Source organism: Trichechus manatus, unplaced genomic scaffold (assembly GCF_000243295.1).
Source record: "Trichechus manatus latirostris isolate Lorelei unplaced genomic scaffold, TriManLat1.0 scaffold00137, whole genome shotgun sequence".
Lineage (NCBI taxonomy): Eukaryota > Metazoa > Chordata > Mammalia > Sirenia > Trichechidae > Trichechus > Trichechus manatus.
In genome coordinates this window covers 1,231,391-1,253,814 of record NW_004444073.1, presented here as the reverse complement: position 1 = coordinate 1,253,814, position 22,424 = coordinate 1,231,391, and the positions used below count along the sequence as shown (strand labels likewise).

At 41.8% G+C, this 22,424-nt stretch overlaps 1 protein-coding gene across 1 annotated transcript in view; it reads right to left on the bottom strand.

Annotated features, from left to right (window-relative positions):
• Positions 1 to 8,908: 8,908 nt before the first annotated feature.
• The window catches only part of ELMO1 (engulfment and cell motility 1), a 648,319-nt gene continuing 634,803 nt past the window's right edge, over positions 8,909 to 22,424 (bottom strand). Inside the window, exons 23-24 of the mRNA XM_004385299.2 lie at positions 16,796 to 16,873; positions 8,909 to 10,412 (exon numbers count right to left, since the gene is read on the bottom strand). Of these exons, the coding sequence (XP_004385356.1) occupies positions 10,212 to 10,412; positions 16,796 to 16,873 (279 nt within the window). The 3' untranslated portion in view covers positions 8,909 to 10,211. The remainder of the gene's footprint in view (positions 10,413 to 16,795; positions 16,874 to 22,424) is intronic.

The following is a 22,424-nucleotide window of genomic DNA, read 5'->3' as shown; positions in this document are numbered from 1 at the left end:
AAAGTCTAAAGATTATCAATATGTATAAACTTCTAAAGAATAAAAAGAGGTTAAAGAGCTTTAACTTACATTGTACTCTTCCATTTTACATTATATTCTTGTTCTATATTTTAGTTCCACATTGTTTTTATACACCTTAAATTAGTTATTATTGTTGTTTTTTTATAGCCACTTCTTGTTTAAATTTGACTACAAAAATATTCATTTTTGTTTACTGTGCTTTAAGTGAAAGTGTACAGTTCAAGTTAGTTTCTCATACAAAAACATACACACATTGTTATGTGACTCTAGTTGCTCTATAAAAATACCATTTTTTTCTCACTTTTTAAGAATTTTGCATATCGTTTTGTCCATTCAGGTGTTTTTTCCTTCTTCCTGAAGTATATTGTTTAGTAGTTCTTTAAACATGGCCAGTGAGTGATAGTTTAACTGGGAATAGAATTCTAGTTTATAATTATTTTGTCTCAATGCTATGAAAATGTCATCCTCTTATCTCCAGACTTCCATTTTGGAGCTTCTCAACTGATACTGCAGCACATCATACTGGTGTGCTGAATATGGGTTACTGGTGTGCAGAGGTATCAATCCCCTTGTCATCAGAGTGTTAGGGCAGGGCTCAGGTTGTGATCTTCTGTTGGTGAGGCCTCACTTATTTAACCCATTGTGTTATATAGGTATTATAATTTTCAGTGTATGCTGTGATATGAAAATGTTCAGAAACACTTCTCTACTGTTGCTGCCGAGATAACAGCTATTAGTCTAATTGTTTCTTTGAAGGTAATCTGTCCTGTCGCTCTGGATATTTAACATTTTCTATTTGTCTTTGGTGTTTTGCAGGTTCACTATGATATTTATCAGTGTAGAGTTATTTATTCTGCTTGGGACTTTTTGTATTTCCTAAGTGTAGGATTCATGTGTTTCTGGAAACGCATCAGCCATTGTTTCTTAAAATATTACATTTTCACCAGCCACTATTCTCTCCTTCAGCAGCTTCTATTGAAGTTCTCTCCTCTAGACTTTTTAACCTTCAGATTTTTAATCTCTTATTTCTCTGTGCTGCCTTCTGGGAAGTTTTCTCAGATCTATATTTCAGCTCATTAATTCTTTCTTCAGTTGTATGTAATCCGCAGTTAACCTGTCACTGAATTCTTAATTTCAATAACTATACCTCTCAGTCATTTGAGCAGAACAAAGGGATACTGAGCAGTTTGAAAATGTGTGCATCAGTGTTATATGATTTCACCATACTTATTCAGTTTATATGATGAGCTAATTATCAGAGAAGTCAGACTATATGAAGAAGAATGCAGCATCAGGATTGGAGGAAGACTCATTAATAACCTGCATTACGCAGATGACATAAACTTGCTTGCTGAAAGCGAAGAAGACTTGAAGCACTTACTGATGAAAATCAAAGACCACAGCCTTCAGTATGGATTACACCTCAACATAGAGAAAGTAAAAATCCTCATAACTGGACCAATAAGCAACATCATGATAAACATAGAAAAGATTGAAGTTGTCAAGGATTTTGTTTTACTTGGATCCACAATAAACCCCCATAGAAGTAGCAGTCAAGAAATCAAATGACATATTGCATTGGGCAAATCTGCTGCAAATAAGACCTCTTTAAAGTGTTAAAAAGCAAAGATATCACACTGAGGACTAAAGTGAGCCTGACCCAAGCCATGGTATTTTCAATCGCCTCATATGCATGCAAAAGCTGGACAATGAATAAGGAAGACAGAAGAATTGATGCCTTTGAATTATGGTGTAGGTGAAGAATAGTGAATATTCTCCACTGACTGCCAGAAGAATGAATAAATCTGTCTTGGAAGTAGTATGGCCAGAATGTCCCTTAGAAGCCAGGATGGCAAGACTTTGTCTCACGCACTTTGGACATGTGATTAGGAGGGACCAGTCCTGGAGAAGGACATCATGCTTGGTAAAGTAGATGGTGATTGAAAAAGAGGAAGACCGTCAATGAAATGGATTGATACAGTGGCTGCAACAATGGGTTCAAACATAGCAAAGATTGTGAGCATGGCACAGGACCGGGCAGTGTTTTATTCTGTCGTACATAGAGTCACTATGAGTTGGAACCAACTTGAGGGCACCTAACGACAATGACAACAATGCCTCATGCTGTTACCTCTTCCTGAAATGCCTTTATCAGTTCATTTAGAAATTATTTATAGAGTACACCTAAGTGCCTGGTACTGTGCTAGAGAAATGGATTACAGCGGTGAAAACAATTGGCCTGGTTCCTCCTTGCATGGAGCTCACAGCTGGTAAGAAGACAGTGAAACACTTAAACAATTACAACACAGGGCAACTAGAGGTGGCTATGGAGGCACGAAAGCTCTGATGTCCAGGAAATGCTTTTCAGAGGAAGCGGTCACCAAAGTGTGACCCAAAGGATGGATAGGGAATGACCTTGGCAAAAATGCATCAGAGACCTTCTTTCTTTTGTCACTTGAAGAATGCCTGCTCATCCTTCCAACTCTCTCCATCACTTCTCCAGGCAGCAGCAGGTCACCTCTTCTCCATGCCCTATCTTAGTATTTTGTACATTATGGTCTTTTTAGCTGTGCATTGTATTTATTTGTCTTTGCTTCCTGTTCTAGACTGTATGTACCTTGAGGGCAGGGTCTACTTCTTATTTATTTTTATATCCCTGTGCATGATACCTAGTGATTGCAAAAATAAAAGTTTACTTCAATTCCATTCCATGGGTCTACTGGCCCTTGTTCTGTTCTCTTTACCCAGCACCTCCTCTAGTCTTGAAAGCATTCCAACAATACCCAGTCTTTTTTTCTGATCAAGCCTTCTTTCATGGCTTTACTTTGGACTCCTCTTCTGATTCTTCTATCACTCTCTCCCTACACTTTTTCTAGACTCAAATGACCGCCTCTGTGGTTCCTATTTTGTTTTCATCCCTCAAGGGGCTATAGGGACAACACTAGATAAATAGCACCTGCTACGAGGCATCTGGGGAAATTGATGGTTCAGTGGTAGAACTCTTCTCTTCCATGTGGGAGAACCAGGTTCTATTCCTGACCAGTGTACCTCATGCACAGCCACACCCATCTGTCTGTGGAGGCTTGTGTTGCTATCATGCTGAACAGGTTATGGGGGAGTTTCCAGACTAAGATGGACTAGAAAGGTCTGGTGATCTGCTTCTAAAAAATCAGCCACTGAAAACCCTGTGGATCAAAATGGTCTGATCCTGCTGTGCATAGAGTCACTAGGAGTCCAGGACTGACTTGACAGCAGGTAAAAACAAAGGCATCTATTGAAGGAGATATGTACTTTTGATAGCATGCCTTCTCCAACATATGGTGCCTCAGCAACGATGTTTTCTTATGAAGAAGTAAAACTTTTACCAAAAATGAGAGCTAAGCTCCTGTCTGAAGGTGAGATGAGAAGGCAGAGAGTGTCAGGAGCTGGTTGAATGGACATGGGAAATCCAGGGAGGAAAGGAGGAGTGTGCTGTCACATTATAGGGAGAGCAATTAGGGTCACATAACAATGTATGTATAAATTTTTGTATGAGAGACTAACTTGAATTGTAAACTTTCACTTAAAGCACAACAATTTTAAAAAAATGAGAGTTATGTATCACAACTTGCTTCCTTTTTTTTACATTGGCTTCCAGGAAGCCCAGATTTCAAGTTTAGCGACTATCTATATCAGGTTTCTGGTAGAATTATTTCCTTCTTTCATCCGGTTATGTTCTGATTAATTTTCTAAATAAATTTTAAGAAACTTAACATATTTAACTTACATATACAGTTACTGTCAGAAAAAAATGTAAATTACATTAAAATAAAAATTTAGAGTATATTTTCATATCAGTTTATACTGTACATACTTCCTGAATTTTATTACAAGTTACCTCAGACTCTTATTTCAAAATGCTAAAATTCATATTTTTTCTTTTTTTTTTCTCTCTCTCTTCTTTTTCTTTTTCCAAAACAGCTAGAACAGTTGAAATACTTCCTTTTGCTAAGCTACATGAAAGAGCCTTCATTCAGACCCCAATGGATCACCAAGGAAAGGAGGGACTGGAAGGGAAGAAAAGGGAAGAGAAGGGAAGAGAGGACTTACTCAGAGTACCCTTTCCAGTCCTCTCAAGTAATGTGATTTCCACATTACAAATGGGGCAAGAGGTCAGAGTGGCTAAATTCTCGTCCTAGATCTTATTTCTCAATTTGGAGAAGTCCAATACATTAACACTGTCTCAATTTCTCATCTCATTATTGTTTCCTAAAATCTCCTGTTTCTCCTTTATTCCTGATTTTAGATAATAGAGCTATTATCTGCTTACCCATTCCAGAAGCTCAGTAGTCATATTGCATTCTTCCCTGTCTCTCACCCCATACTTAATTAGGTCACTGCTTCCAGCTAATTCTGCTTCTTCAGTAGCTTTACCCTCCTCCCATTCCCACTGCTGATACCAAAGTCTGGGCTTAAATGCTCTTTGCTTGGACTATTTCAATAGTCTCCTTGCTAATATCTGTGCTTCCAATTTCTCCCACTTCAATCTTGCCCCAACATGGTTGTTTTGTCTTTGTGATATTTCTGAATGGCAAATCTGACCATATCCCTCCTCTTTAATGCACTCCCTTTTGCCCTCAAATAAAAGTCCCTTGCCAACTGTATCAGGATTTTCATGATTTACGCCTCACGTCCTCTGCCGTGTTATCTCCCTTTGTTCTGTCATATACAGCCTACACACCAGCCATACTGAATTACTTACAGATTCTTGAAGAGTCATGGGTTTTGATGCCTCCATGCCTCTGTCAAGAGTCCCTGGGTGGTGCAAACGGTGTAAGTGCGAGGCTGCTAACTGAAAGGTTGGCAGTTTGAGTCCACCCAGAGGCATCTTGGAAGAAAGGCCTGGTGATCTACTTCAAAACATCAGCGATTGAAAAGTCTATGGAGCACAGTTCTGTCCTGATACACGTGGGGTCACCATGAATCAGAATTGACTTGATGGCAACTGTATTTTTTTTTTTTAATACTTCCGCTAGTATTCTTTTTTCTACCTGGAATGTTTATCTCTTACAAGCTGAACTCCTTCTCTCTTTCAAGATCTAACTCAAGTTTCTACTCCTCTTTTGTTTTCCCTTACCCACTTTTGAAAGTGTTGATCACAACCTCTTTTCTACTTTTCCACCTTATACATATAACATTTACCACACCATGTTGCAATTATTTGGTTTTATATTTGACTAAATTACTTGACTGTAATTTCTTTGATTTTACAAAGATTTTATCTTGCTGTTTTTGCGTTCATAGTGTCTAGTTCTGAGCACATTTCTTTTCAATTTTTTAAATTGTGCTTTAAGTGTAAGTTTACAATTCAAGTCAGCTTCTCATACAAAACCTTATATACACATTGTTACATGACCCCAGTTGCTCTCCCTGTACTGTGACAGCACGCTCCTCCTTTCCACCCTGTTTTTCCTATGTCCCTTCAACCAGCTCCTGTCCCTTTCTGCCTTCTTATCTCGTCTCCAGACAGGAGCTACCCATCTAGTCTCATGTATCAACCTGAGCCAAGAAGCATACTCTTCATGAGTATCATTTTATGTCTTATAGTCCAGTCTAATCTTTGTCTGAAGAGTTAGCCTCAGGATTGGTTTCAGTTTTGGACTAACAGAGTCCAGGAGGCCATGTCTTACAGGGTCCCTCCAGTCTCAATCAAACCATTAAGTCTGGTCTTTTTACTAGAGTTTGAGTTCTGGTCCCTACTTTTCTCCTGCTCCGTCAGGAACTCTCTGTTGTGTTCCCTGTCAGGGCAGTCATTGGTAGTAGCCGGACACCATCTAGTTCTTCCGGTCTCAGGCTGATGGAGTCTCTAGTTTATGTGGCCTTTTCTGCCTCTTCGGCTAATATTTTCCTTATGTCTTTGGTATTCTTCATTCTCCTTTGCTCCAAGTGGGTTGGGACCAATTGATGCATCTTAGATGGTCGCTTACTAGTTTTTAAGACTCCAGATGCCACTCACCACAGTGGGATGAAGAACATTTTCTTAATAAACTTTGTTATGCCAATTGACCTAGATGTCCCCTGAAACCATGGTCTGCAGACCTCCACTCCTCCTACTCTGTTCCTCAAAGTGTTTGACTGTATTCAGGAAATTTCTTAGCTTTTGGTTTAGTCCAGTTGTACTGACTTCCCCTGTAGTGTGTGTTGTCCTTCCCTTTACCTAAGATAATTCTTGTCTACAATCTATCTAAGCACTTTTTTATTGAATGGATTTGTTATTTCCTTAAGAGTCTTTGTTAATTAGAAAATATTTTAACTAAAACAAAATGGATGAAAGAGATGTATGTCACTGGGGATAGCAACTGAACTTGCTTGTTTCATTATTAGAGCAGGTAGGCAGGAAAAGCTTTAGTTGCTAATTGGAAGATAGTTTAGAATGAACTTGCAAGTAGATTCAATAAACACTCAGTCTTGCACTTTTTCTTTTGCAGTTACCATTACCTTTCTCTACCCTTAAAAGCAGTCACTGAGGTTTGAGAGGGCTAACTAATTGCCCTTCCCCCTATGGGTTCTGAACAGGAATACCATAGGAATTATAATATTAGCAGACACAAATTAAATTATCAGCTTTATTCCAGGTAAACCTGGATTGGTGAATGCAGCTGAGATTTATTTACTTGCCAAGTCAGACTTCCTACCTAACTTCTCCCTTGGATTTGGCTGATCTGTCCAGCCTTAGAAAGTTCTGGGCAACAGAAGCTGAACTTGAGCTGGTAGGATTTCTGCATGGAAAAACAACTGTTGGGCATCTATCCTTAGCAGTATTGTCACGAAGTGGAGGAATATGGAACAATGACATCCATAGGTGGTGCGAATGGCTTGCGTTAGACTGCTAACCTAAAGTTTGGGAGTCCAAATCCACCTAGTGGTACTGTGGAAGAAAAGGCCCACTTTTTCTGAGGATCTACTTCCATTAATATTACAAACAAGAAAAATAGAGCACAGCTCTTTGTAACATATAGGGTCGCCACGAGTCAGAATCGACTTGACAGCAACTAACAACACGTCACACTCTCAGAATCTCACCAGAGGGGCTAGTTAGTGGTAGGAAAGTGCTCTCTTTAATAGTACTGAAAGGGTTAAAGTTCCTATTTAATGGGTCATAGGAGGGAGAATGGTCCTTTCTGGCATAAAAATAAAAGAGAATGCCACAGTCAGGAGGCAACAGTGTAAAATGAACACATATTGTTACAGAATGATTTTCTTGACGTGAGAGATGGTCTTCTTAGAACTAACATTCTGAGTCTATAGTGACCAAGCAATGGTCAAGAGCATCCTAGTTTGGTGCTCCTCGGACTTTAATGTGCACACAAATCATCTAATTCAGTCTCAGGTGATTTAAGATGCTGCATTTCTAACAATGCTAACAGTGATGCTGATGAGTGAATAGCAAAGAAAAAGCAAAGGTGTCATTTTGAAAAAGTACAAGTGTCAAGGACAGATCAGTCACTTAAACCCAGAGTCCTGGGAACTCAGATATCTTCGTTCAAAAAATTCCCCTTTTCATGGATGGGGTCTATAACTCCTAAGTAAAATAGTATGATTCTGTTTGCTTTCTTTTACCTAACATTTTTCATTTCATCATGTTGATGGCTAGATCAATAAATGCTCCCCACACTAAGGACAAAGTTGTTAAATATCATCGAGGCTTAATGAAAAGGAATCAACTTGACACCTAGGTGTGAGTGCTCTGATGGCAAGAGTAACAACTTGTGAGTTACTATGGATTATGAAGGATTCATTTTTCCTGCCATTTATACGAGGGCTCTGGACCATGTCATCTGAACCATGGTAAATCTGTAATTGCACATCTTGATGACAGTAAAGATCAGTGACCTGGATGCATCTAAAACTTATGCTGCCTGTACAGAGTGGTTTGTGCTGCCCATGCCTGATTCTGCACGCCTGGACCTTTCTGACATCCCTTCCAGCCCTTGGAGTTTATGATCCAGATAATGCCTCCATTGCAACTGACCTAAAAAAAAATCCATTGCTGGGCTCTGACCCATATTTTATTAACCCATAATTAGATTTATTCCGCTCTGGCTTAATTTATTTCAGGCCTGTGGGTTTGCATTCTTTTTCATTGCTAAGCTAAGTGCACTCCCTGAAGTAGTAATATATTTATAATTTGACCAGCTCTATGAATTATATAATGACAAAGAAGAACAAAATAAAAGAGAAAGTCATGGTCAGGAGGCAACAGAGTAAAATGAATACGTCATATTTTTACAGAATGATTTTCTTGATGAGAGAGATGGTCTTCTTAGAACTAACATTCTTTAGTGATGCTCTGATTCTACAGTGACCGAACAAAGGTCAAGAGTGTCCCAGTTTGGTGCTTTTCAGCTTAAACGTGCACACGAGTCACATGATTCAGTCTCAGGTGACTTAAGATTCTGCATTTCTAACGGGCTCCCAGGTGATGCTGATGAGTGAATAGCAAGAAAAAAGCAAAGGTGTCACGTTGATGATTACGGTGTGCCGGACCCAAGCCATGGTCTTTTCAGTTGCCTCATATGCATGGGAAAGCTGGACAACAAAAAAGGAAGATCAAAAGAGAATTGACACATTTCAATTGTGGTATTGGTGAAGAATATTGAATATACCACAGAGTGGCAGAAGAATCAACAAATCAGTCTTGGAGAAAGTGCAGCTAGAATGCCCCTTAGAAGTGAGGATGGAGAGACTTCATCTTGCTTACTTTGAGCACGTCATCAGGAAAGATCGATTGCTAGAAAAGGATATCATGTTTGGTAAAGGGGAGGGTCAGCAAAAAAGAGGGAAACCCTCCGTGAGATGGATTGACATGGTGGCTGTAACAATGGGCTCAAACATATGAATGATTGGGAGGATGGTACAGGACTGGGCAATGTTTCTTTCTATGATACATAAGGTCAGCATGAGTCAGAGGTGACTTGACAGCAACTAATAACAACAACACGGTACCAAATCAAAACACCAGCTCCCAACTCATCACAATTAATTTTATTCCACAGCATAGTTAAGGGAATGTTATTCTAGGGGAGATGCTTGGGATTAAAATAATTAAAAAAACAAACTGGAAAGTATGCACATTTATGTATCTCTTCTTTTCATTAAATATATATCTGTTTGGCAAAAAAAAGTTAGACTCTTTTGTACAAAAACAAAGCAAAAAAAAAAAACAAAAACAAAAACAAAAACCAACCCCAAACCCTTGCAGATTGTAAATACCTGTAATAATTACAGTGATGTAAACGTGGATGTCTGACAGCTTGCCCATCCTGTGGACCTGTGTTGCAGCAGGACCCCCCAGGGGAAGGTAACACCAAACCCTTGATAGCAACAGCCCATCATAGAGGCATTTAGGTTTAGTATATTAGAGACGGAACATGATTACTGATGTTACCATTTGTGCTTTCAGCTAAGGGACAGGGAGCATGTGCGGAAACGAAGAAGACAGGTCTGGGCTGGGGTAGGGAGAGGAGGCCCAAGACTAGGTAGCAAGGAGGGAAGGTTGGGCACAGTCACAGTACAGACACGAGTGGACTGTGTGTTTGAGGACCCAGGGCTGGCAAAGACTACGATGAGGGCTATGATGAGACCAAAGACGAACAGGGCGAGGCAAAGCTGAGAAGGGTGGTGGTGGGGGATTTGAAAGCAGATCTCAATTCAAATGGAACTGGCTGTGTGAACTGACTCTAGAAAGAAGGGGAAGGGGGAGGTGGTATATGGTCTTCTCAAGGAGCTAGGCCGTTTTCTTCTAGGACAGGCCTTGGAGCACTCTCTTGGTCTGGTGGTCAAGCCTCAGGCAGTCTGTTGCTGCTGGCTTTCCTACTCCAGGGAGGGAGGACACACCTGCCTTTGGAAGATGAGGATGCAAGGGCCCTTGGGCTCCAGTATTGGCGGTGGGTTTTGCTCTTTTCCCACCCGTGGACTGCAGCCATGGGAAGTGACCTAAAGCAATGAAGTCTAGAAACAGAATCAGCAAAGGGAGCAAGGCTCCATGTAGGGGCAGAAAATTTCTGGGGCTAGAGGTGAGGCCAAAGAAAGTGTTAACCCACAGCTTCCCTTTCCCCAAAGAGGATTCCAAGGCCTGGGCGGGTTTTCATTCCTCTCTCCCGTTAGCTAGGTTTTCCAGTTTTGGAGGGGGCACTTCCGGCCTGGCCACTTCAGTTACAGTCATAGACGAAGTCATAGTTGCTGGGCTCCTTGGGGATTGGGGGCGGGGCGTCGGGGATCTGAATGTTTTCGAGGTCCAGGAGGCGGAGCTTGATTTCCATGCTGAGCAGGGTGTCCAAGTCATTCCGGGTCAGGTCGCTCATCATGTCTTTTCCCAGCAGCGCATTTAGCCCATCTGTCCAGATACAGTACTGGTGGGAAAGCAGATGGCAATGACAATTATTGACAGTAATGATAAAAGTAACAAACATAGCTAACACTGATTGAATATGCAGCATTGGTTAGCCTTTGTAAGACGTGCTTTGTGTACATCATCATTTAATCTTCACAATAACTCTATAAAGTTGACAGTTTTGACACATCTCTGTTTTACAGATGGGGAAACTGAGACATAGAGAAGCTAAGTAGCTTGGTAGCATGTGGAGTTGGTGGGATTTAAACCCAGGTGATCTGCCTCCATTGCCTGGGCTCTTCTCTGTAGAGAACCTCTCCTTAAGTGTCAGCAGGAGGACTTGACTTCGCCATGATTGTGCATCATCCGTCAAGTTCTTCTGGGCTCTTACCCCCTAGATGTCTCTAACATCCCACCAGTGAGTCTGTGATTTTAAGGGACTGGTGGATATATCCCAACATTCCTGGACTCAGCATCAAGTTAAGCTTCCTCTTTTCTGACTTCAGTCATGGCTCCAGGTGCAGTAGTTAATTTCTCCTGTCCTATCCGATTCCCAGCATGAATGATGACAGCCCCACCCTTGAAGCTCTATCACTGCAATTCTCAGCAAAAACGGCTGGGAAATAGCCTTTTGCTGTCCAGTGTGTGGCAGCCAAAATGGCTTAACTTATTGCGTGAAGCTAATGGGAGGTGGCTTGGTTACTTTTCTGGGGACCTCTTCCTCTTGGGTCTCCTGCTCCCAGGGTTTCTCTCCGCCAGGTCTCTGTGGCCTGGACCGTGGTGACATCACCTGTTTTGGAACGCCCTGAATACCCAACTCAGATTTTGTCTCTCCAGGAGATTATGAATTCCTTGAAGGAAGGAACTGTGCCTATTTTCTGAGGATTTTCCTTGCTCTTGTCAGCTTCCCTTCCAGAAGCTAGAGTCCTGTCCTGATCTGGTAACAGAGCCACGATACCTGGTGAAACAGCTACCCTCTGGGGCCAGCATCTCAGAAAACTGCATGCTTTCTGGATGCTGTGCTCTGCTCACTTGTTAGGATGCCCCTAATCCTAGAGAGGACCTTTATGATAGCACTTTCTCTGTTCTTTCTGTCATAATGGTCTTCCGTTTAGGAGTTCCTGTGTGGTGCAAACAGTTAATGTGGCGGCTGATAATATAAAGGTTGGAGGTTCGAGTTCACCCAGAGGTACCTCGGAAGAAAGGCCCAGTGATCTACTTCTGAAAAATCAGCCATTGAAAACCCTATGGAGTACAGTTCTACTCTGAAACACATAGGGGTTACCAGGAGTTGGAACTGACTCGATGGCAACTGAATTTTTGGAGTGGTCTTCCTTCTAGCATGCTCTCTAGATCGCCCCCCTCTCCCATCCCCAGGAGGTCAAGATGCAATTCCAGATCCTACTTAGCCTGTCCTTTGCACTGTGGTTACTTGGGCCACGTTCTAGAATATAATAGCAGATCTCAATATAACAGTACTAAAAGATGGCAAGCACTATGTAAACCTTAAGTCATAATGTGATGGAACTCTACCATGATGCCCATTAGGAACACTACTTTATAAGCTGATAGGGTGCAAAATGGGTGGTATTATGAGACCCCTGCCTGGGCAGTAGGAGCCCTGGTGGTGCAGTGGTTAAGTGTTTGGCTGCTAACCAGAAGGTCAGCAGTTTGAACCCACCAGCTGCTCTGTGGGAGAAAGATGTGGCAGTCTGCTTCTGTAAAGATTTACAGCCTTGGAAACCCTGTGGGGCAGGTCTAATCTGTCCTATAGGGTCGCTGTGAGTCAGAATCGACTTGACGGCAATGGCTTTTTTTGGGCACCCTGGTAGTGCGGCATTGAACCGTAAGCCTCAGGATCTTCCTTGGCTATGTGGTCTCACCCAAATATTTTAACCCATTTAAACACCAAGGTAGTGTTAACGGAAGATTAGTGTTCTCATAAATACCTTAGCCAGATTCTGAACACATCTAAACATCCATTTCCTCATAAATACCCTTGATAAAAATAGATATGTAAGCCCTACCCTAGAGATTCTCATGTTGAAGATCTTGGGTGAGGAAATTTATTTAGAAAGTTTCTCATCTAATTCTGATGCACATCTGGGTATGGGAGCCATGAACTCTACCATTTAAGGCCCCTTCCAGCTCTGATATTGTTTCATCGTAAATCCCTCAGTATCAGGGACTACCGCTCTTTGCACGCAGCCTTTCTAGCCTTGATGAGCTTCCTAGAACAGATTAATTTAACCTGCAGAAACATTTCTATGGTGCTTTTCTTTTGAGAAGCAGCAGGCACAGAAAACTTTGTAAAAAAGTACATCGGCCAGTAAATAAAAACCCTGTAGTACTGAATTGGAATTGAAAGTACTAGTATGAATTCATGATATGTTTTAGCTTTAAAAAAATCATAACCTCTACCTCTATCCACAAAAAGACCTAAAAATAATGACCAACCAAGTAATAATAAGCATATTTAGCGCCCAGGTGTGGTCGCTAAATACCATTTCCTACTAAAATCAGCCAATGAACACCCTACTGGTCACAACAAAACACTGTATGATCTGCAACTGATGATGAGGATGTTGCGGGACTGGTAGCATTTTGTCCATTGTCCATGGGGTCCCTATGAGTAGGGGGTGACTCAATGGCAGCTAATAACAACTAAAGTAACCAAGCCTCCATGGAGCAAAAGCAGCAAATGTATACGATAAGCCTGGATCATCGTGTCATACCAGAAGGCCAGAAAGCTATCAAAGACAAAGGGGTCATGGCAACAGGACTCAGAAGCCAAAGCGAAGGCGTTCCTACTTGTGCAGGATAGGATAATTAGGACAATAACAATGCTAATAACAGCAACAGATTGAAACACAGATATGTTTAAATCCGTGACTTTATAATGAGACTCACATACCAAAAAAGCCTCATTGGTTTCCTTTGGAAGATGCTCATTATTTTAAAAACTGCCCTGGTGACACAGTGGTTAAGAGCTCAGCTGCTAACCAAAAGGTCAGCAGTTCAAATCCACCAGCTTGTCCTATAGGGTCGCTACGACTCGATGGCAATGGGTTTGGTTTTTTTTTTTTTTAATTCTATATAAACTGCTTTACTTTAAGGTAATCAAAGAGTTGATAAGGCAAGTTTCTCTTCATATAAGAATTCTGCTAATAAATGGAGAAGGAAAGATAGAATTAGGGTACCATCATTTAGCACCTTCTAACAGCCGCTCCTTGGAAACCCTATAGGGCAGTTCTATTCTGTCCTATAGGGTCGCTATGAGTCGGAATCGACTCGACTGCAACAGCTTTTTATTTTTTTATTTTTTATTTTTGGTTTAATGAATCAAAGGAGCCAAAGGACCTAGGTAATAATCATCAATGGCTGCTAACATTCTAAAAAGAGAGATAACCAGACACCATGAAAGTATTAAATACTTGCTAAAAAAAATGCAAATATTGCTAAAAAATTGATCATGAATCTGATCAAGCCTCTCACTACCAAATTATAGGGAATACAGAGGGTAAAGGAACATGTGAAATGATACTACAGGGTGTGGGAGTTAGGATAATTACCGCCCCCCACCACCAAAAGATGTCCATGTCCTAATCCCTGGAACCTGTGAATATGCTAGGTTACATGGCAAAGGGGAATTAAGGCTGCAGATGGAATTAAGGTTGCTCATCAGCTGACCTTAAGCTAGACAGAGTATCCTGGATTGTCCCGGTGGGCCCAATGTAATCACAGGTCCTTAAAAGTGGAAGAAGAGGACAAAAGAGGAGTCAGAGTTAGAGAACTGAGAGGCAGAAAGAAACCTGACTACGGAAAAGGAGGGTGGAGTGACGTGGTGTGAGAAGGACTTGGCCTAACACAGGGGGGGATTAACAAGTAAACAAGGTACGCACGGGTTTACTTGTGTTTACTTACTAATCTGTAGTGCACAATTCCACCTGGTTTTCACCACTGATGTACACTACATCACCTGATGTGCACTACAGATTAGTAAGTAAACACAAGTAAGCCTGTGCGTACCTTGCTTATTGGGTAATCCATCCCTGGCTAAAGTTGCCGACCTCGGAGATGGAAGAAGGCCGTGAGCCAAGGAATGTGGGTGGCCTCTAGAAGGTGGAAAAGGCAAAGAAATTGGTTCTTTCCTAGAGCCTCCAGAAAGGAACGCGGAACTGCCAATACCCTGATTTTAGCCCAGTGAGACCTGCTTCAGACTGCTCACCTCTCGAACTGGAAAATAATAAATCAGTGTTATTTTAAACTACTTAATCTGTGGTAATTTCTTGGAGCAGCAACAGTAAATGAATTACATAGTTATAATCAGCAAAATATAGACTACGGGCAATGTTACAGAACAAATGACCTGGTTTCTTCGCTAAATAAATTGCAAAGAAAGAAAGTATATGAGAGAGGGAGAGAGAAAAAAAGGAACATACAGATTAAAAAAACAAAAAAACTTAAGGAACATGCCAACCGATTGCAACATATTGATCTTACCTGGATTCAACCTGAACAAACAAACTACAAAATAAAAAATAAACGTGCTCAACACACAAATGAGACGATGGAAGAAATCTGAAAACAGACTGTATATGGTAGTATTAAAACATTATTAAGATTTTACGTGTAGTAATGACATTGTAGTTATGTATTTAAATCTCAGCTCATTACTTACTCACTGTGTGATCTTGGGCAAGTTCCATAACCTCTCTGTGCCTCATTTCCCTCTTTTATAAATGAGTTTAATATGAGTTTCTTTCTTTTAGGGTTATATAAGGAATAAGTGGGAGTGACATTTAATGGTGCTTGGCACAGAATAGGAGCCCTGATGGCGAAGTGGTTAAGAGCTACAGGAAGCTACAGCTATTAACCAAAAGGTCAGCAGTTTGAATCCACCAGCCCCCCGCTTGGAAACCCTATGGGGCAGTTCTATTCTGTCCTATAGGGTTGCTATAAGTTGGAATGGACTTGATGGCAATGGGTTTGGTTTGGATTGTTGAGGTAGTCAATTTGGGGAGGCCTCTCTCTCCTCATCTACAAATGAGAATTTCTGTAATAAAACTTTCTCTTTTATGGAGTGATTATGACAATAAAATGGCAATAGATATAAAAGTGGTATGAAGAAATTAAAAATGTTCATAATTGTAAGGCGTTTTTCTCCTCACGATATCTACTGGAAGTGGCAGATATGAATAAAAATTTGGCAACCCAAAGCATTTATCCTTATCTGGAATTAATGCACACCAGGGGAAACCAGCCTCGCAAAGACTAAAATAACGTGCATGGTTCTACCGTTTTAAATAGTTTTCTACACAGCTCTATCCATCCTGAACATGGTGACCTATGTACAACCACAATTTTATTTAGAAACAGAAACAGCAGGTCACAGTATCTATTTTCAGAAAGATGAAGACAAAGTCTTATCCCTTCTGCAAACTAAATGTCAAGTAAGACAGAATTATATTTAAGCACCATTCTAAATGCAGGATTGTGTTTAATCTTTCTTCTCTTTTCGGGAAGTACAATTTTATTCAAAAGCTTCAAAACCAGTGAAAACCAGATACTGAAAAACTTCTAAATGAGCTAAGTCTCCTAGGGGGAAATGGTGAACAGAAGTCAGATTCTATTAAAATGGCCTCTTCCTTTCTAAAAGCTGTTTATGCAACCACATACAAGACAAAAATTTGAATGGCATCATCTAAAAATAAAACTTTCAAGCATGCTACTGGGTTCTAGTTTACAAGAAAAACAGTTAAATCAACCATAACTGCTACTTTATCTTACAAATGTATTTTCCTAAATTTTATGCTAAATATTTTAAATATAGCTGACAGTGTGCTTCAAGAAGCAGAAACAAGTTATACATATAACAAGATGTCCAAAATGAATAAAAGCATCTCGAAAATAAAATTCCAACAGCAGAGGCAGCCCTGAACCTCTCAAAATAGCTTAAAGAAACTTGGTAGCAAATCTACTTCATCAGATGTTTTAAAGAATAGAGAAGAGTTTATCTGGGGGGAAATCCAGACCAAAAAACTAAATATTCAATGAAAACTAAAGCTGCAACTGGTATTGCTTCTTCAGGATTAGCATTTACGCCTTTGCTGAGTTTGAGGCATTTGTAATCTCCCCCACCCCCTTCCCCAACTCATCCTTTTTCTTCACCATGAACTATCAACCGAGCTAGTTAGACCTTGAACCTGTTACAATTGGCAGTTTGCCAAGACATTTCTTTTCTGTTTCAATCAACAAGATGTACCTTTCTTTGTTCATGATTTTCTCAGGCAGCCTTTTTTTTTAAATGAAATTTCTTTCTTTCTAGTATTTTCTCTTCCGCTTATTTTTCTAGAGAAAATGTAACTTTCTTTCATCAGTTAACTCCACTGAGACCCTTACCTCATGCTTGTCAGGAGCAATGAAGTTCAGTTGGCAGTTTGAGTCATACAAGATGGAAAAAGCAAGTTCAAGCACCTCCTATAAGAGATTAGGGAAAAGATCACATTTAGCGAAAACTGGCACATTTGTTCTGCAGTTACAAATGGCTGGAGACTGAACATGGAGCAGGACCACAGTATGTACAGACGAGAGGAGCAGGGATGAGGCTGAACAGAGGGAAGGCCGTGCTTTCCGAGAGTCACAACACGATTGCTTCTCTCCGTTCAAGGGAGGTGCTCCGCATGAACCATCTGTTTTAATTCTCACGACAGCCCATGTAGCACGTATTATCATTCCCTTTTATAAGCAGAGGCTGAGTAAGGTTACATGAGCTCTCCAAGGCCTCACAGCTCCAAGCTGTGCAACTCTCCTCTCTTCGTCATCTCCCTTCCAGGGAGGCCATGAAAAACAGTAACGCCCTTCCCAGTCAGAGGTTGTAGGTGGTTGAGTGGTAGAATTCTCTCCCTCCATGTGGGAGACCAAGGTTTGATTCCCAGCCAGTGTACCTCATGTTCAGCCACCACCCACCTGTCAGTGGAGGCTTGCCTGTTGCCATGATGCTGAATAGAATTCAGTGGAGCTTCCAGACTAAGATGGACTAGGAAGAAAGGCCTGGCAAGCTACTTCTGAAAATCAGCCAGTGGAAACTCCATGGATCACAATGGTCTGATCCAGCCTTTTGACCCACTGTAAATAGGGTTGCCATGAGTTGAAGTTGGGGGCTGACTCAACAGCAAAACAGATAACCCCAGGGATGTAAACTTTTCAAAACATGGAAGCGACATGGGAGGTAATGAGGCTTCTGAGTGAACCTATTATCTTTAGGTATATTGCCAGTCCTTTCTTCCTAGTCCATCTTAGTCTGGAGGCTCCACTGAATCCTGTTCAGTATTATAGCAACATGCAAGCCTCCACTTATTGATGGGTGCTGGCTGAGCATGAGGTTCATTTGTCTTGGGCCTTTGACCTACTGTAGAACAAAGGCTGCACAAAACCTAGATTTTATCCTATAGAGGCCGCAGGGTATAACAAAGAAGCATAGACTTGAGTGTCAGAATTCCTGGGTTCACTCACCGAGTGCAGACTATGAGCCAGGCCCAAAGGACTAGGTGACACTTCTAGTTCATTGTAGCAGAGTGATCTTAGCCAAGGCACTCATCATCTCTAACTTGTATGTTAAAATACACCTCTCCATTTGTACACCTCTGCATCAATACTGGGTACAGTGATCATTCTACTGATCTGATCAGTCAGCAGAGAACAACCTTTGGACAATGACAGCCATCAGTACAGCTCAACACCCTTAAAAAAAAAAGCCAATCCAGTTAATTCTGATTCATGGTGACCCCATGTATTACAGAGTGGAACTGTGCTCCATAGGGTTTTCGAGGCTGTGACCTTTTGGAAGCAGATTGCCAGGCCTTTGTTCTGAGGCATGTCAGGGTGGGTCTGAACCACCCACCTTTTGGTTAGTAGCCGAGCACTTAACAGTTTGTGCCATCCAGGGACTCTTCTCATTACTCTAATGGCTCCGAATTTGGAGGAGAAGGGCCAAATGTATTCACATCAGTGTGCTGCATCATTGTAACATGTACATTCCAGCCTACCTTCCTTCTCTGTGCCTTAATTAGGCACCACTTATGTCCAGCCCCCTCCTCCTGCTGTGATCTGGGAGGGAGTGCTCAGTAACTGCCCACAAAGCACTCTGTCAGGGAGGCGGATCTCCCCACAACGTTCTCTTCCTTAGAATCTGTCAGAGGTTTTGGCTTTGGCCAGTGACGCGCAGCAAGAATGCCCCAGAAAAGACATCTAGGTCAACTGGCATAACAAAGCTTATTAAGAAAATGTTCTGCATCCTGCTTTGGTGAGTGGTGTCTGGAGTCTTCAAAGCTTGCAAGCAGCCATCTAAGATGCATCAATTGGTCCCAACCACCTGGAGTAAAGGAGAATGAAGAACACCAAAGACACAAGGAACGTAATAGCTCAAGAGACAGAAAGGGCCACATAAACCAGAGACTCCATCAGCCTGAGACCAGAAGAACTAGATGGTGCCCGGCTACCACCAATGACCACCCTGACAGGGAACACAACAGAGAATCCTGGATGGGGCAGGAGAAAGGTGGGGTGCAGAACTCAAATTCTGGTAGGGAGACCAGACTTAATGTCTGACTCAGACTGGAGGTAACCCTGGAAAGCACGGCCCCTGGACTCTCTATCAGCAGAACTAAAACAATTTCCGAGGCCAACTCTTTAGACAGGGATTGGACTGGACTGTGGGACATAAAGTGATACTCGTGAGGAGTGTGCCTCTTAGCTCAAGGTGATACAAGAGACTAATCGGGCAGCTTCTGTCAGGAGGTGAGATGGGAAGGCAGAGAGGGTTAGGAGATGGTTGAATGGACATGGAAAATCAGGGGTGGAAGGGAGGAGTGTGCTGTCACAGTGTGGGGAGAGCAATTAGAGTCACATAACAATGTATGTATAAATTTTTGTATGGGGAAAAAAAAAAAAAAAAGAATGCCCCAGAAAGAGGACAAGAGGCAAAAAGACGAGGTGAATGCCACCAGATTTCAGAATTTCAGATGGGTTAAAGAATTCTTCCAAAGTGAACTCGGGAGGCCCAGGGTTAGCCGGATGCCTCATCGGACACTGTCAACCATCAAGCTATTTCTGGCTTTCATGGGGTTCGTCTGTCTGGCTCGCCTCCAGCTGTCCCTTCATTAAGAGGGAGCAGCTCTTGTTCTGAGGTTTCCATCTACCACCATCTCATATCTTGGCCTCCTTGCCCTGCCAGAAATAGAAACAAGGCAGGCAAGAATGCTGAGTCATGGAGTGGGAGTTCTGCCGCAAAAATACCCCTCATCGTTTTCCACTCTTTTTCTTCCTTGAGCCTTCATTCAGGCATTGCCCAGTGAAGATGGCTAATGTAAAAAAGAGAGCACACCAACACGCACGCACACACGCACACACACACACACATACACACACACACACACACACAACTTTTCCATTCAGTTTGGCATCTGTATCTATAATCATCTATCTTGGGTCTTCTAATTTATAATCAAAATAGTCATGGCCCTGCTAAACTCTGTTGCCATGGAGTCGATCCCGACTCATGGCGACCCCATGTGTTTCAGAGCAGAACTGCAGTCTATAGGGTTTTCAGTGGTTGTAATCATATAGATTGCCAGGCCTTTCTTATGCAATACCACTGGGTGGATTTGAACAGCCAACCTTCCGGTTAGTAGCCAGGTGCAAACCATTTGCACCATCCAGGGATCATCATGGGCCTGCCAGCGGCACCATAAATTGGTATCATCCTTTTGAAAAATTAGTAAGGTAATACATATCAAGAACCAGGGATCCCATTCCTCGGCATTATTGCTAAAAAAAATATTTCAAAGAATGCCAAAGCTGTATGTTATTATCTATAAGAACATATTATCTATAAGAACATAACCTATTAAGAAACCAATTAAATGTCCTCCTTCCTTTGGCTAAACCATTAAATAAATCACAAATTAGTAACCCGGAGAAATATATTCAGCCAGCTATTCATTATGATAATTATGAAGATATGATCTTAAGTGAAAAAAGCAGTCTATAAAAGTACTATATACATACTGATCACAATGATAAATAATGGAAGCAAATATGTGAAATGAAAATACCTACGTTAAGGTGCTAGGATAATAAGTGATTATTTTTTTCTTTCCAAAAACTTAAAACACTTTTTTCAATAAAAACTTATGCTCTAACGTCATAAATCCATAAAAGTTGCTCTTAGATTAGCAAGGTTGATATACATAATGATTTCTTTACTAATTTTAGTATCACTCCTTAGGAAAATTCTCCTTATTCTTGGGAAGATTGTTTCGGGAGGCAAGGAGAGAAAGAAGAGGACAGGCTTGTCTTTTGAATAACCAGTCAGTATAGTATAGCAAATGGATAACGAGCTTGGCTACTGACTGAAAGCTTGGAGTTTCGAGTGTACCCAGAGGCGCCTTGAAAGAAAGGCCTGGCAATCTGCTTCTGAAAAATCAGCCACTGAAAAGCCTATGAACAACAGTTCCACTCGCACACACGTGGGAATGCCAAAAAGGAAAAGGTGAAATTCATGAAGGACTTTCTGGGCCGATGACAATTGCTGCTTTACTTAGGAAAATCACACGGCTGATTATTCTCTTCCTAATGACAGCCGGTATGAACACCACCAGAGCCCAGGCACATCCTCTTGACTAGGTGCTGACATCGCTTGAGACCAGAGCATCAATGTGGTTATTGTGGTGACACTTTCTCTCCTGCAGGGTGGTGGGAGAAGGGAGGAGGGTGAAGGGAGGGCATGAAACTTGGCTTTGCCCTTCTATGGCATATACCACTCAAGACTTGAGTGGTTGGAATTGTCACGGCCTAGATTACTGATAAACACAGGCAGGAAATGAGAAATTCATAAAAATGTCAATCCACACTTTAATTTCACCAAGACTGGTTGGGAGGGGGTGGGAGGAATTAATTCTCTGCACTGTACACCTGTGTTAAAAGGTGCTAGCACTTATAATGGGTTTTACTGATGTCTCTGGCTTGCTGTCTTTGAGTCCTGTATGAAGGTCAGCTCGTCAGCACTTTGGGCAGGGAGGCTGTGGAGCCGGAGGCGATGGCATCGCTCAGGCTAACACTCCAGAAGCTGCCACCTGTCCACACTGTCCATGAGGTAGAGAGGTGCCAGGTGGTGGCAGAGTAAGCATCATGGATCTGGGGCAGTGAGCTCTGCAGGGGCTTCTTGTCACACACCACAACACTCACTCAGACTCCCGAGGCTCTGGGGCTTTGCTACTTATTACTGAAGGTCTTTCGTTCCCTCTGGATTTACTTCAGTGAAAAATCATATCCAAGAGCAGCTTGTCTCATCCTCTGTTCCACTGACTCACACCTGCCACCTCTCCATGTGGAAGAAGGCAGGGGTAGACTGAGTCTAGGGGAGAGGAAAGAACAGGAGAACTGAATATCCCTCAGTGCCTTTACTGGTGCCTCTGCCTCCATACTCAACTCTTTGGCTCTGGGACCAGTGAGCAGGCAGGCTGGGTCAGGGGGTGCTCAGAGAAATTCCGGGTGTGAATGTCATATCCATTTGGGGACCACCATCTTCTGTGAGTCAACTGATGAACTAACTGAACACAAGAGTCAAGTCTGATACAACATAATTTCAGGATACAGTATTGACTGACATTCCTTATATTCTTTTGATATAACCTGCCTCATTTGGCCATTTTGCCCAGAATTTAATTATGTTGGTTCTCTGCCATCTATCCAGATCATCTTGAGGGCAAAACATTTTGACTAAAGGTAACAGAACTTATTTTGGCACGTGTGTGCACTAAGAGGTGCCCTGGTGGCACAGTGGTTAAGTGCTCAGCTGCTAACCAGGACGGTGATTCAAACCCACCAGCTGCTCTGTGGAAGAAAGATGTGGCAGTCTGTTTCCATAAAGATTACAGCCTTGGACAGCAGTCCAGGGACAAGGACTAGAAGGCAGAAGGGGACAGGAAAGCTGGTGATAGGGAACCCAAGGTTGAGTAAGGACAGTGTT